We start from the raw sequence: 16,570 nt of genomic DNA, 5'->3' as shown, positions 1-16,570 counted from the left end.
GTTCTGGTCATTCAGGTTTAATGACTGTTGGTCACAGGTACTCCTAAGTATAGCCCAAACCTTGCCATATATATTTGCATGGCCTTCCTTGTCCATTCAAGGAGCTAGATAAGAGTTTTTCTGGTGTTTGTGACTAAACATCCCTTTTGTTCAGGCAACACATTTCTCAATACAGACTTGTAGAACTTTAAAAGATAGCTAATCCCTTTAACATTTGGAAAAACCTGTGAGATCCTGTACTTTTCTTTAAAGTTCTCCAAGAGGTCACAGTTCAATAATATCAACACTATAGTTCATCCACCTTTTTCTAGGCCTACTGAAATCTCTCATCTCTGCCAGTAAATATTAAATGTATTTCTTCATGAATTCACAACACCTCTGCTGCTGCTGGTAGCATGGTGCCCATTGGTAACTTTTATGGAAGAGGGCAGGCCAAAGGGGTTCCCAGTGCACATACATTTGTGCAGCCAAAGCTGGAGATCCTGGCCATGCAGCAGGAAACATGTCAGGAGGCCGAGGCTCATGATGATGTCACCACCACCATTGCTGCCAGTGCCATCACCATCAGCACTACAGGGAGCTTGGCAGTGATCAGCAAGGAGACAGAGTTTACTGCTTCTAATGATCACTGTTCCCTTGGCAATGTGGAAGAGGTGGAAGCAGGCTTTCCTGACATTGTTATAGACAAATTTGATTTCCAGCCCTCTACCCATATTGGCACTACCGACAACCCAGGAAGTATCTCCCCTCAGTCCCCACTACTTTTCTCTCCTGAAAAGACCCCTGCCCAAGTGCTTTCTAAGCCTCCAGCATCAGAATGGGCCAATGCAACCATTAGGCCTCAATCCATCACAGCACCCAAAATACCTGGGATGTTCAGGTCTCTTCCTCCTGCTCCTGCTAAACCTCAGGAAGAGAGTGTGACCACTGCAGTGGAAGGGATTCCATCAGGCAGTGTCATTGGTGGTGGCTGCCGTTCCAGCATTTGGCAGCATTTTAAAAGAATTGGTGTTGGTCAGAAGGCCAAATGCAATCACTGTGGCAGGGAGGTCAGCCGGGCCTGAGACATAGGGCATCTCAGTAATAGTGGCATAAACCAGCACATGCGTGTGCACCACCACGCAGTGCTGTTAGGGATGAAAAGTATTATGGCCCCTCCTCCAAACACCAAAAGGGGAACCAATAGTGGCACCGCCAAAGCCACCATGAGTGCCAGCACCACCAGCCAGTATAAGGCAGAAAAGAATGCTGTTACCACCCCGCATCCAATCCATACCAGCCAGGCCACCCTGGAAGATTTTGGTGGCTTTCAGAGTAAGGGTATGTCTTGGGCGCAGGTATGTAAAATAACACGCCTGATCGGCCAGCTCATTGCAGTTGGAGGAGCACCTTTCAACGTGGTGGAAGGTGAGCCCTTCAAGCAATCGATGCAGGCTTTTGCACCACAGTACCACGTGCCATGACGTAAGACCTTCAGCCAAATTGTGGTGCCAGCCTTATACAGGTCTTGTGTTGGGGTGCTCAAGGAGGAGATTGGAAGGGCAGGTGGACAGGCAGTGCACCTGACCACTGACCTGTGGAGTGTGTGTAGTGCCCAGCACGCCTTCCTGTCCCTGACGGCACATTGGTGGCAGGCTAAGTTGTCCCATGATGTAGTTCAAACATCTGGATCCTCGTCAGCAGTTGACAAACAGGGGAACCGTTCCTTCCTCCTGCATGCTGAGGTGCTTGATGAAAAGCACACAGCGCAAAGCATCCTGCAAGCCCTGCAGAAAATGTTGTTGCAGTGGTTTGGACAGGCAAACAGCAACTACCAGATTGGCTATGTTGTCATTGATGGAGGCAGCAACATGGTCAAGGCTGTAAGGAATGGCAGCTTTGTGGGTGTGCGCTGCTCAGCCCACCTTCTCCACCAGGTGGTAACTGACAGTTTTTGGTTGGTGGAGGCCATTTCTGGCGGCGATGGAAGGCTGTCCAATGTGGTGGACTCTTGTCGGAAGATGGCTGGCCACTTCCATCGGAGTGTGAGGGACAGCCACCTCCTCAGGGTGGAACAGAGGAAGGCAGGCCTTCCAGAACACTGCCTAAAACAGGATGTGGGGACTAGGTGGAATTCAACCCTAGCAATGCTGTAACGCATCCTTGAGCAACAGAACGCTCTCCATGCAATGGCCTGTGATCATAATATTGGCATAGAGAGACCTTTAGGCAGGGAGGACTGAGACATAATTGGGCAGATCGTGGCAGTCCTCAAACCTTTCCTCTCTGTCACAGAACACCTAAGCCACGAGGATGCCAGCATTGGTCATGTGCTCCCACTCTTCAACCACCTTCAGAGCAAATTGGAGTGGTTCAAGTCAGCTGAGGAACCTTTGCCTGGTGGTGGCCCTCAACCTGATGTGTTGGCTCTGCTAAACACATTTCTGATGGAATTGGGCAGGCATCCGCAGGAGTTGACCACCTCTTGCCCAGAACTGATGCTGGCTGCCATGTGTGACCCTCGCATCAAGGGCAAAATGGCTTTGCAGTGCTTTGACAACATGGCGGGACAGACTAATCGTCAGGGTGCGTCAGAGGAAAAGGCAGATGGTAAGGCTGGGAGAGGAGGAAGAATATATTGAACACCCCCCCTCCCATGCATCATCTAGTGAAGTGAGCAGAGTTCCTGCCAGCGGAGCATCTTTTGTACTGGCTGAGGCACTTGACACCCTAATGGGAACCTCCAGCATAGTACTCCCCAAGAAATCCATATCAGCAAAGGAGGTTGTCATGTACTATTTGTCAGCCCCACCAGTGCACTCCACCACAAATCCAATGCTTTTTTGGCAGGATAAGAGTGAGGAGTGGCCTGTCCTTGCAGATATTGCCAAGGAGCTACTGTCCTCCCCTCCAACAAGTGTCCAGAGTGAGCGGGTGTTTCCTGTGACGAGAAACATTGTGTCACCTCAAAGATCCCAGTTGTCCCCCCAACTAATGGAGCAGTTAGCATTTTTGAAAATCAATTTGCCAAAGCTGGGGTACCCCTCCCTCACTCTGAGCATTCCTTGAACTGACTGTTTGCAGCAGAGATGGCCATTTGGTCTTAGTTGGTCCCTGTCCCTCCACACAATCCCCCCTCCTCGCTTCTCATCTATCCCTATTTTCTTGTGACATCATCTGGGATGGACGAGAAGAGAGGAGAAGAGCAGCAGAGAGAGAACTTATTACACACACTTCCTGTGCTACTCTGCATGCTGTCTGGTAAATGCTGTGCTCTGATGTTCCCCAATGTGCCCCAATGTGCTCCAATATGCCCTAATGTGCCCCAATGTGCTCCAAATATGCCCTGATGTGCCTTAATGTGCCCTGATGTGCCCCCACCATTCTTCTCATTTACACATATGACTGCTAGAACAGATAAAAAGACATTTAGGGAAACTGATCAAACTTGGAGCGAACAGAATCTGGAGCAGTTGCCCATGGCAACCAATCAAATTCTCTTCAGTTCATTCCGTTAAGATTTTAAAATGAAAGAGAGAAGCTGATTGTTTGCCATGCACAGCTGGTCCAGTTTTTGCCTGCTCCAGTTTGGATAGATCCCCCACACTGTTTGGGGTCACAGGGGATGTGTGGAGAGCACATGCGTGGTAACACCAAACAATTTCCAGTGACCTCATACATCCCCGGTGACCCCGCACAGTGTGGGGGATCTATCAAAACTGGAGCAGGCAAAAACTGGACCAGCTGTGCATGGCAGCCATGTGCTTATTATGAGGGGCTCCCACCATCCTTGTGTTGTGCTGACTTCCTCCTGGGGCTGTACCCCTGCTGTGCTCAGTATGTCAGCACAGCACAGGGATGGTGGAAGCCCCTCATAATGAGCACAGCAGGGGTACAGCCCCAGGAGGAAGTCAGCATAGCACTGGGATGGTGGGAGCCCCTCATAATAAGCATAATGAGTCGACGGCGATGACTGCCATATTGAAAAAGGTATTTTTTGCAATTCATCATAACGAATGTTTGTAATTGTTACGAAAAGCTAACGAACCCAACGATCCGAAATTCGTAAACGAAAGTTTGTATTTCGTACAAAATTCGGAAGCATAGCAATTCGTATTTCAGATCCCCCTGAATGCACGAATTTAAGGAAATTCGTACGAATTTTTGATTGAAACAAATCGCACATATCTACCAGTCTCCCAGCAATAGTGTCACGGTGCCTCAGAACAGGGAAGTGCTTATGTAAACAAGCCATTTCCCCGTTCTGGCTTGTGTCATGACAGAGATCACTGCTCTCTGTCATCGAGAGCAGTGATCACTGTAATGTGACTTGAAGCCCACCCCCCACACACAGTTAGAATCACTCCCTAGGACACACGTAACCCCTTCATCGCCCCCTAGTGGTTAACCTCTTGACTGCTGTAATTTACACAGTAATCAGTGCATTTTGTCAATGATGTCAATTTTGTTTGTCTGCAACGTCGCATGACCGCGCAATTGTCAGTTAAAGTGATGCAGTGCCAAATCGCAAAAAGTGCTCTGGTCAGGAAGAGGGTAAAATCCTCCTGGGCTGAAGTGGTTAAATAACCATGCTGTAGCACTCCGTTACCAATAGTGTTAAGTAAAAAGCAACAATCATCAAAGTGTTATCAGGATATGTATTGGTAGTATGGATTTTGCAATGTAGGCACCAAAAGAGGAATTGAAACTCATAGTGAAATTATTCAGTCAATAATTCTTATAATTATCCTAGGCCCTCTCTTATATGTTGATGTCCACCATAATGAGGATGGAATCTCTGGACTGATACAGAAACACTTGGCATATTGACTTGCTATACTCCCCCATGATTGTTCATGACATTCTGTCAGTAATTGTCATGATATAAATTTCTACTCATTTCTTCTACTTATCTATAGTAGTGCAACTGAGATAGTGACAAGATCAATTCTCCCTTTGAGGTCAACATCAATACATCAAAAGAGATTATGTGTAGAATTTATAGAGAGGCTGGGATTTCTCAATCAATGTATTCATATGGTACTATTCAAAGCAACAGGCAGGCTAATTAAAGCTAAACCCCAGGCAAAGAGCTAAATTCACAGCAGAAATACATATATTTGGGCTGTTCTACCTGACCAAGGATTTTAAATTCTGTGATGTTAAGGTGCAAGAGACGTACACCAAGTCAAATTAAGGAACTCACTTATTAGATGCATTTAAAAATAAAATGAATAATTTTGAAATGACTACATAACCACAATAATGGGTGTTCCATATCTGGAGTTCAACATTAACTCACTTTATTGTGTTAAGACCCATACACACGATCGGACTTTGTACAAACTTTCCCGTGGACTTTTGTACAAAGGGTGTTGGTCATAAGTTTGTATTGCATACACACAATCAGACTTTTTAGGCAACAAACACAAACGTAGTGACGTTTCAACGTACTGATGACACTTCAAAAGAGGACGTTCAATTACTCCAGCGCCACCTTTGGTCAACTTCTGTATTGTTGTCTGATCTTTTACATTGGTTCTGAGCATGCCTGTTTGTACTTTGTACAAAAGTCAGATGGTTTTGTGTACCGACGATCTGACTTTGCTCCATTGGACTTATGTTGTCAAAAAGTTTGTCCGTTCGCACAACCAACAAAAGTCCAATGAAAACCGAAAAAGTTTGTCCGATGGAGCATACACACGGTCGGATGTTGCTCCAAAACAGCTAATTTGCATGTTTGTTGTCAAAAAGTCTGATCGTGTGTACGGGCCTTTAGACTGCTACTTACTCTACATCCCTATACCTCCTCTATACGTAAGAAGCTGACAATCTGGAAAGAGGGGCTCTTTGACCATTTCAGCCCTGGAAGATTTTACCCCCTTCATGACCAGGCCATTTTTGCGATACAGCACTGCGTTACTTTAACCACTTAAGAACCGGAAGGTTTTACAAGTATTCCAGTTGCAAGGATTCATATATTGGAACACAAATGGGGACATGTCTGTCTTTTTTATAAACTGGTTATAGCTGGTCCTATGGGGTCAAGGGAGGAGTAGCATAGTAAGCTAACATAAAGATAGGCCAGGAAGAGGAAATTATGGTAAGTAGCTAAAAACAAAATTCTGTAATTTGTAAATATGCAATTTTATCCTTTTCCTATTGCAGTTTACCACCGCAAGAAGAAGCAGCTGGAGGGTGCGCGGGTGAGATTGCAGAGCACTGAGTACAAACTTAGTAAAATCCGTAGTTCCATTATCATGACAGATTACAATCCAAATTACTGCTTTGCTGGGAAAGGAGCTGGGCTAAGTGAACTGAAGGAAGTTCCTCGGAAAAATATCACTTTGCTCAGGTAAGAGAAATGCTGTCAAAATATTTTGTAACTTTGTTTTGCCGTTCTTGTTGTTTACACACCCCTGAGCACAGCCAGGAAGATCACTTTACTGCCTTTAGGCAGGTTTCACAAAGGCTGTCCGATCCTGTCCACCTGTCAGTTTTTCAGATGGACCTGATTGGACACTCCATAACTCCCCTATAGAGCAGTGGATGTCAGCAGACAAACACCGGCATCCAATCCGATCCTGTCTGCCAAAAACAGCGGATCAAATTACATTTGGATGGAAAAGGACAGACAGTCTGTTTCCATCTGACAGAGCCATAGAGAACAATGGGGCTGTGTCTCCGTGTCCGCTCTGCATGGTGGAGCAGACATGGACCTGTTATCTGCCTACTCAGTGGGGAGATCCCCTGCTGAGCAAGTGGACATGGCCTAAGGACATGCTTGTGTGAAACCAGCCTAATGCTTGACTTTAGTACTTCTGGTTCAGCTTTACTTCTTCTTGGATCGCTTCCTGCTAAAGGGACATGCTTATTAATTTTCCAGTGAGCAAGCAGAAAGCATCTGTGCCCTAAAGTTCTCATACAAAACTCGCATTTTGTCCAATTGCTGCTGAACAAGAAAAAAAAAAATCAGCTGAACAGAGTGGAAAATTATTGGCCAAACAGGGATTAAAGTCCTATCAGATGCAGCCACTGTTCTGATATTCAGTCAGCTTTGGGTGTCACAGCTGCCTGAATACAGTAGTCGGCAGTGGAGATTCCCATATCCATTACGTTATCCCATGTGCAGCTAAGTGATCAACACTAGAAGGAAGTGTTGAGATAGACGCAGAACAGAGCTTCTAAAAGTGTGTGAAGTTATTACCCCATTGGGTATTCACAGGTGTTCTTTGCACTGTGTGGCTGTTTGCAGCTGAATTCTCATGTTTAAATTAGCTAAATAGACATGTGAAGAACAGAAACATTTGTTTTGTTTTGGATAGATTTGTTATGTTACTAATTTTGTTTCGTAAACTAATTTGTTTATTTTATTTTAATTTCCTTTCTTTTTTTAATTATCTAAAAAATTCTAAATTTTCAGAACAAATCGAATTCGGATCAGTGGAAAACGTATCAACTGGTTTGAAATCAGTGGGAAGAGTAACTGGTTGTTGAGGAGTGGGCCAGGAAGCCGGCCGATTTGTCCTTCACAACCAAAAACCCAGCGTGGGCCCCCCCCCCCCCCACAATCCATACCGGGTCTTCAAATCTGGTATGGATTCTAAGGGGAACCCCACACCAAAATTTAAAAAAAATGGCGTGGGGTCCCCCCTCAAATCCATACCAGACCTTTATCCGAGCAGGCAGCCCAGAACTATACCAGGCCATATTCCCTCAACAAGGGGGGACAAGGGCCTTGTTGATGGAGACAAGGGCCTTTTCTCCACAACACTGGGTGGTGGTTGTGGGGATCTGTGGGCAGGGAGCTAAAAAGGTTTAAAAAGTGAAAAAAGACAGTGCACATGTTTTTGACAATTCCTTTATTAAAAAAATAAAAAAACAATGTCCCCCGATGTAGCTCCATCCTCAATTACGCTGATCCAATTTCAAACTGTTCCAAAAATTTGGAATCCATTAGAAAACGAATAAAGGAAACAAATTTAAACAATATTCATTACTATTTCATTCAGAAATTCGGATACATCCAAATCTCCAAATAGCCAAAACTTGTCCGAATTTACATTCAGACCGAAGCCAATTGCACCTCTCTATAGCTAAATACATTCAAGGTACAGCAAAACAAAATGAAGCAGCCACACTCTCTGCCAGCAACTGCAGACTTGGACTTTTGCTCCCTGTGGGGAAGTAATGCTGTCTCTGCAGAGGTCCAACCTACCCACTACAGAGTCAGACTTACAGCTCTGCAAACAGCAAAGCTCATTCTCCCTGCTGATGGGACAGCTCTACCTCTGACTCAGCAGGGGGCATGCCAGACCTTTGCAGAGAGACAACAATTTACCCAGTGAGAACAAGGGTCCCCCTCTGCAGCATGCTGGCAGGAGACAGACATTTCCACTCAGGCTGTGTCTGTTTTAGAAAAAAAAATGAACCGTGAAACCTTTTGTTTGGCCGCACCAGGAATGTATTTGGCTGGGTAAAGTCCTGTTGAGCTTTACAAGCCTTGTACATACTAGATTTTTCAACAACAGATTAATCTTTTGAAATGGCTGGCAAAGTTCAGATCTGCCCAGATACGGCAAACTCAGACTTTATTTAAAGGATCACTAAAGGCATTTTTTTTTAAAAATAACAAACATGTTATGCTTACCTCCACTGTGCAAAATGGCCCCAAACCTGCTCTTCTGGGGTCCCTCTGTGGCTGTCTCGGCTCCTCCTAGCAAGGACTCCACCACTTCATGCAAGCTCCCTCGCATGGTGTGGAGTGCTTGCGGGCGCGCTCCCGTGATACAGCAGGTGGCCGTAGCCACTCACTGTATCACTCTGCCCCGCCCCCGGCGCACCGCGTCATTGGATGTGATTGACAGCAGAGCAAGCCAATGGCTGCGCTGCTTTCAATCCATCCACTCTAACCAATAAACGGCCAGGGTGAGCGGCGAAGAGGATGTCGGGGGCGAGCACGGGACTTTTCGAGGGGTCAGGTAAGTAAAACGGGGAGATGGTGGGGCCGGCATTGTCGGATGTTTTTTTCCCCTTAATGCATAGAATACATTAAGGTGAAAAAACTTTTACCTTTATAACCCCTTTAAGCTCTGTGCACACTGCAAACGGCAAAAAACTTTAGGACCTGCACCAAAGAGTTCTGAATAGGGAGCTAGAGTTTCACTAAGGGCACATTCACACTTGCCCATGTACTAACCCGGAATGGTTTAGTGTGCGGGCATCTGTCCATTTTGGGCTGCAGTGACCTGTGCCATGTTACCACATCACACCGTTGCCTTTTTTTGGCAATTTTATTTGACGTGCACAAAGTGACACTTCATTTACTGTATATCTCCACACATGTGGTGCCATCCAATGAGGTGCAATATAATGCACTGGTGTTTTTTAGTCACTGCACTAGTGTGAATGGGCCCCCAAGACAAATTTGGGGTCCAGAGAAACATACAAATCACAAAGAACTATGATAAAGCATCTGAACTAAAGCATCCAAACAGATGATTTTCCCTGTTGTCTGCTTAACAGAAAAAAAAAAGAACAGAATCAAATTTTCATTTTATCTGTTAATATGGGGAAAATGTATGGAAGAGCCCTGGGGCCATCATAAATTTTTTTTTACAGAATTCTTAGTTTGAAAAAAATACATTTTTACAGACATCATAAAAGGTTGTTTTACAGAACTCTGAGTTTGAAAAAGATTTTTTTTTACACAATTCTGTGTTTGAAAGTCTGAATTCTGAGTTTGAAAAAAAAATTTTTTATACAGAATTCTGAGATTACAAGTCAGAATTATGAGTTTCAAAGTCAGAGTTTGAAAGAGAGAGAACCCTTGTTAGGTTTTTAATGTCAACAAGTGGCGGCTGATGCTCTATTTTCTAGAGGGGGGGAGGCAAACAAACCCCCCCACCAGGTCCACACCTACCCCATCCAGGTCATAAGCGGCTTTGGTAGCTTCCCTGGCTTCTCCTCCCGATCAATCAGGTCTTAAGACCCATGAAGCAGAAAGACAATAGCAAATGTTGCTTCACTAATGTCACAAGTGGATGGGCTCCGGGTGCAATGATCTGCAATTAGAGCCACAGGTTCTAATCATGTGCTTAAAAAAAAAAAAAGCTCCCCGCATGGAGATTAGGGGCCAGAACATAGAGATTAGGGCACACTTATGGACTGGCGGCCACTGATGTTAACATCCCTATTTGGAGATTTATTTTCACTACCTGTATGGTCACTGGAACAGGAAGTAATGGCGGAGCTCCCTAACTGGGACATGGACATCATTACAACATTAAAACTGAGGTTCTAATCCCTACTCACTCTATACAAAACTGTAAAAAAAAAAAAAAAAAGGTTTGGAGTACAGTGGAACTTTATTATGAGCAATGAGCATTATAGGATGATCTTCTGAACTGAGAAAGTTGATGGTTTGCTATGTGACAGCACTTGGCTGCTCAGGTATCAAGCACAACGTTAGTGTCAAGTGTTCCACCATTCTCAGAAGCACTGGGTATTTCCCGGGCTTTGGCAGCAGATCACGGTAGCACAAATAATGTAAGTAATTGGTCCTTAGGGTCCTTACAGTTAAAGTGGTTGTTAACCCACTCAATGACATTGCTACAATCCCCTCTGCTATATTAAATAATGTTGTTTTTTTTTTAAATGCCGCTGTGCCTCATTCCATAGCGCCGTTCAGCGCACATGTGCCTGGCTCTCTCCTCTCTCCATCTGGCAGCTATAGTGGGTGGGGCTGAGAAACCCCCCGCTAACGTCAGCCAGGAGGAGAGAGGCACTAGTGTGAATGGGCCCCCAAGAGAAATTTGGAGTCCAAAGAAACATACAAATCACAAAGGACCATGATACAACATCTGAACTAAAGTATCCACGTGATCACGTGAGTGCCGATCAGCGCTGTGAAATGAGGTACATAGCGGCATTTTTAAAAAAAACACATCTACTGGGGACTATATATAATATAGCAGAGGGGGTTGTAGCAATGTCATTGTGTTATGATAGCAGCAGAAGGGGAGGGCTGGGGAGTGGACAGAGCTGAAAGACAGGGAGGGGAGGGGGGAAGAGGAGAGCTGCGGATGACAGAGGCATGTCAACTGACCAGGGTCAGGGCTCAGCAGCCATGATAACCCGTGGTCGGTTTACAGGGGGGAAGTCAGAACCAGGCAGGATCAGACAGTTTTTTTGCATTATACAGGGGGTCAAGTTACACAGCAAAAGCACTGTGGTGTATAACATGCTTTAAGGGAACAAGATCCATTTAAAAAAAAAAAAAACATGTTTTAGGGTTACAAACACTTAAAATGACCCTGTCAGTTTACATAATATGGACAAGGTACAGACACTTGAAATTATTGAGAAATAATACCACTTAAGTTTGTGATTTTTCTTTGTACAATGTGAAATTTGAAGATGTAAATGGACAATTACTTGCAGCCTTACTCCTGGAATATACATTTCAGGATCAATGATACTAGTACTGGTATAAATCTTTTCAGACAATTGCACACTTTGAGCCCTGCAACTGTTAAGCACAGGAATGTACAGTCAGGGAAAGTTATGGTGACATTCTCTTACAGAGGATAATAGTTCTGTCCTAGAGATCATTTTTTACAGATCTGCAGATCTTTTCCCCTTTCATAAATGACCCATATAATAATGACATCATGAGCTGGAAAGGTGATAATTTTGTCAGTTTGTCAGTTAGCTAGTTTACGTCTGGCAGCTTTACCTCCACTGCGTGACAAAGCATCTTTCATGTTCGGATATTTAGCAGATATTATATACATCTTCAAAAGGTATGCATATTGGCTCCTGGCATTTACTGTACTATAATCATACAAACGATAAAAGTGAAAGATATTGAGTTGTTCACTATATTGTTTTACTGTGGGCTGACATGAAGTAGTAAGATTTACAAACCTGAATATAAATTCTAAAAAATTTAAATCTTTTTGTTTACAAATGTTTTTTATTGAAGCATAAGAAAATAAAATTGGAACATATACAGATATAGCATATAACAAATATCGATTTGGTACAGATATTGCACAAATGCTAAAATAAAAAATGTACATAAAGTTGGCCATTTCCCTATGAGGGAGTAACAGCAGGAATCAACTAGAAAGTTTTATAACTATTTGGCAACAATGACAGGTAAACATTAACCCCTACCATATAAGCAGAAGATTATTATCATTATATAAAATAAATGTGACAAAAGAAAAAAAGAAGGTACAAGGCACAAAAATCTTAGCTCTTGTACACACGGTCGGAGATTCTGACGGAATGTGTCCGATCGGAGCGTTTTGTCGGATATTCCGACTGTGTGTGGTCTGCATCGGACTGTTTCCGTCGGAGTATCCGACGGACCAACTTTTCCAACTTGCCGGTAACATGCTCCGACAAAATGCTCCGATCTGACATACTCCGATCATGTGTAGAGAATTCCGATCGGACAAAGTGCCACGCATGCTCAGATCAAATTCCTACACCAAAGCTATTGGCTACTAGCATGAACGTAGTCCCGTCGTAACGAAATAACGTAATCATGTCGGATTTTCCGACAACTTTGTCCGGCCGTGTGTATGCAACAGTTTCGGACAAAATCCGTTGGACAAAATCCGATGGACAAAATCCGACGGATTTGGTTGTCAGAATCTCCGACCGTGTGTACAAGGGCTTAGTGTTGCTGGTATGAAGCTATCCATGCTTTTATAACCCTACATATCCATATGTGGGCCAAGATTGCCATTTTCTATTAAAGACAGGCATAGTATCCACAATGGTATGATGAACACACACACTCCATAAGTTGAATAGCCTCCATATGCCTCAGCACTTGTTCCCAGGGGGCCGCTAGTGTAATGCAATCGCCCAATGTACTGCGCTAAATAAAATGTGATTTTGGCATAGAGAATGCAAATCTTTCTCTGATTTCTTCTTTTCACTAGAGCCCTCGGTCATGGTGCCTTTGGTGAGGTTTATGAAGGTCTGGTGGTTGGCATTTCTGGAGACCCCAATCCTCTGCAAGTAGCAATTAAGGTTAGTACATAGAAGCGCAAGTAAAGCAAAAAAATAAAATAAAAAATAATAGGTATCTACACAATGGATCAACTACCTCTCTTTGGCTGCAAGAAAATCGAAGAAAAAACTTAATGCAGTTAGAATGTTGCTGAAGTTGATCAACTCTGTTAACAGTTGTTAAAAAGATCATACTTTTTTTACAGAGTTAGGGCTCATTTAGACTTGTGATTGGGGGGGGGTGAAAAAAAATATGCAGTTGAGGTATGTTTTTACTGCCCCCTTAAGCTGCATTCAAGCAAATAGGGCCATGATGTATCCCCCTCGCAATCAGATGCAATATGCACAGGGTTAAAACAGGCAGTGAGGAGGCAATATATTGCCTCCTTGGCACCTGACAAAAACCTCAGAAAACTTACCTAGTGGGCAGGGGAGACAGGTGTACTAAGCTCTATGCACATATGAATTTCAGAAAGTTGATATTTTCCTATTTAGCATTCACCCCTGGGAGGGCCACTGGAAATAACCTAGGTCTTCTTTATCTGCTCAGAGGCTGCCAGGCCCATATACCAGCACACTGACAAACACAGGCTCAGTCTAGGGTGTTTTTTTGAAGATTTATTGCAGTACTTAAACACAGTGTATAGATGGATGTGGGTTCAGCTTGCTCCAAAACACACATGGGTATTATGGGACCAATACTTTAGTAGCAGCCTCAATTATTGCTAGAGGGGGCAGCCAGTTAGTTTGAGTCTCTATAAGGGCAGTCACTGTCCTGTAGCAACCTCTGGTGTCTAACCCTGAAGGAATAGGCACATCCAAAGCTCTAGGCAATAGGTCCTACTCACAACATCTTGAGACAGTTTCCTAAGGTAATGTTCTCCAGTAAATTTTCTTCTGTCTTGGCTCCTTCAGGCCCTCAGCCAAGCACATGCGGAGGCCTGATAACAGCTCTTTAGTAGCACAGGCTACCTCCCAGGGAGAGAAGCCCCAGAAGAAAGAGAGAGCCTAAACAGACTCTCCCATTTATCTTCCCCCACCCCCCCAGCCACACTTTTTGGGTTTGGCTGAGGTCAGATAAATATTCATAACCCAGTGGCTGACCTTTCTACTGCATTTATGGATGCTTCTTCCAGAGGTAGGCAGGAGTACTCAGCCACTGGGCACAGGGAGACCTAACCAGACCTAGAAAATAAATTGCTGCTCAGCTGAGTACAGTAGAGCCAAAAACTACATTTGTACTCAGAGTCAATCTGTGGATAGTAAAGGAAAGGAACAAAGAGCAACAGAGAACATAGAGCTGAAGTGTGCCTGGGTCATGTGGTCAGTATGCCTAAAAGGGAGCAAAAATAACATAGTAGGATGAAAGCTACCAACCAGATTTATTACCCGCTGAATTAACACATGACCTGACAAATTGACAAATGCTTGTGATATCTCAAAAAGTGGCATTGGGACATGCCCAGAGAAAACAAGATGACCTCCACCTACCCAACTACCAAATAAGAGGGGCTGGGGCCCCCTGGCACAAAGTCGCCTAAGCTACTCCTATCCTGAAAGAAATAGCCAAAATAAGTTTAAGGGTCCAGACCCTGTTTGGCCAAACAAGGGGGCGGGCAAAGAATTATGCATACGGCTGCGGAGAGGGGAGCCAACCAACACCGAGCACCATGCCTTGCTAGGCTCCAAGAACCTGATAACAGTGCCAACCCATGATTGCTGCATTTTCGCGAGCATGCAGATGTAACAGAAAAGACCGGGAGGCCAAACCAGTTGATTGGCCAGAAATAAGCGAGACCCTGAGCCAGAAGCGCCACTCCCCTGCTTCAGGGACTACAAAAAAGGCCAGCTATAGCGCTGCCTTGAGCTCCAAGCTGATAACCAATGCAAAATGGAGACCTGAGAGCATGGAAGATATGTCACAAAGAATATGACCCACAATGGGAAGACTGCTGAGCACCGCAGGAAGGCTACTCTTCTTGATCACCTGAGGATGGCTAAAAGAGTGTGCAGAAAATAAAGAAAAGCCTGTCAGAGGCCTTCAACAAACATGAAATGCTGAGTCTCAGCCAGATAAGTGCTATGGACCGATACGAGCTGAAAGAGGCAAAAAACAAAAGCAAATATGGACTGGATAAAACCCGTCGGGAATAGGAACCTAGCCCGCAATACCTGGAAAAACATCCCAAGCAGTATTATGAGCCTATTTGGTATACAAAATAAAAACTAAATGATCAAGGCTGCTGCATCAGCCAAATGGGAATCCAATGCCTCCCAACGCTGGAGACTGAAGAAAAGGCATGACGCCGACATCTGCATCCGAGACCTGTGCCTACTGGTATCTGCCTAGGCACCAAGAGGGTTCCGGAATCCACCAAAAAAAACCTGAGCCAGTAGCAGCTGTAGGGGCTGCAATGGCTGACTTACCAATGGTACCATACTATTCTGCCACTCCTGGCCTGCTGTAGCTAGGAAAAAAGCCAGCGGGGTAAACTGCTCCGCACTTGACTTGCAAGGGAACAGTAACCTAAATAGCTTACCGAGCCAAAGCCGGGAAAGGGAACCTCTTGCGTTGATGTGTGAACAAATGAAGCCTTGGAATGGACCGTGTTCTGAGAGAGGGTGAGCTATCGAGCTCCGACCACCCAGCTGGAAAAAGAGTGAAAGAAGCTAAATCCCCCAATCTGCGCTGCTTGAGACATGAGAAACAAGAGTAAAATGGGAAAACGATAGTAAAGCGGGAAAACGAGAGAAACCTGCAAAAACGAGAGAAACCTGGGAAAACGAGAGAAACCTGGGAAAATGAGAGAAACCTGGGAAAACGAGAGAAACAAGAAAATGTGAGGTGGCATAGAGGCAACAAAATGCATGACACACAAAATGTATGAGAAACGTCAATTGCATGAGAAACGTAAATTACATGAGAAAACGTAAATTGCATGAGAAACGTGAGATTGGTACGAAATATATAAGCAGCGTAAGAACAGATGAGGAGACTTGCCACCGAAAAAGCCAATTAAAAACGATCAAGTCAATCTGTTTAACCCATAGACGTGATGGGTAACCTGCAGTGGAGGAACCTGGACAACCCAGCTGTGTGAAAACGACCAGAGAACATAACAGACCATCAGCTCATGAGCTAACACCCCTGGAACCTGATAAATATGAGAAATGTGGGTGCAGAAATGACAAGACCAACAGCGCACCAGTGAACCTAATGACAACACCACCCTACTAAATGCAGTAAAGGAGCCCGAGCAACCTGCAGCGCCAAGACAGGAAATTAAAAATGAACACAGACCAGGGTGGGTAGTAATAAAGGTGTAATGGTGAACGTGCACGTATGACGAATGGAAAAGAGGCGAGAAGATTGTGGGACAACAATCAATTAAAACAAAACCTCAGCCCGTATAGATCTGTAGACGTGACAGATCCTGGATGTGAGCACAAGCAAAATGGAAATGCAGCGAAACTAAAGGAATCAACATGAAAAAAGGCATACGACATGAAAGGTAAGAAACACAGGAAACGTAAAGCCTCAGGCCGCGTACACACGCGCGGA

General features: G+C 44.5%; 1 protein-coding gene and 1 long non-coding RNA gene across 2 annotated transcripts in view; one reads left to right on the top strand and one right to left on the bottom strand.

Moving 5' to 3' along the window:
- LOC143943030 (uncharacterized) overlaps positions 1 to 16,570 on the bottom strand; it is a 200,283-nt gene that overhangs the window by 69,705 nt on the left and 114,008 nt on the right. The window lies entirely within an intron of this gene.
- Positions 1 to 16,570, top strand: part of LTK (leukocyte receptor tyrosine kinase) — a 346,777-nt gene that overhangs the window by 283,581 nt on the left and 46,626 nt on the right. The window contains exons 20-21 of the mRNA XM_077464517.1: positions 6,148 to 6,334; positions 12,939 to 13,029. Coding sequence (XP_077320643.1) covers positions 6,148 to 6,334; positions 12,939 to 13,029 — 278 coding nt within the window. The remainder of the gene's footprint in view (positions 1 to 6,147; positions 6,335 to 12,938; positions 13,030 to 16,570) is intronic.

The sequence above is a fragment of the Lithobates pipiens genome, unplaced genomic scaffold (assembly GCF_037356315.1).
Source record: "Lithobates pipiens isolate NorthernLeopardFrog02 unplaced genomic scaffold, aLitPip1_a1.2 Scaffold_30, whole genome shotgun sequence".
Taxonomy (NCBI): Eukaryota; Metazoa; Chordata; class Amphibia; order Anura; family Ranidae; genus Lithobates; species Lithobates pipiens.
Note: the sequence above shows the minus strand (reverse complement) of the source record. Positions and strands in the feature narration are given on the sequence as shown.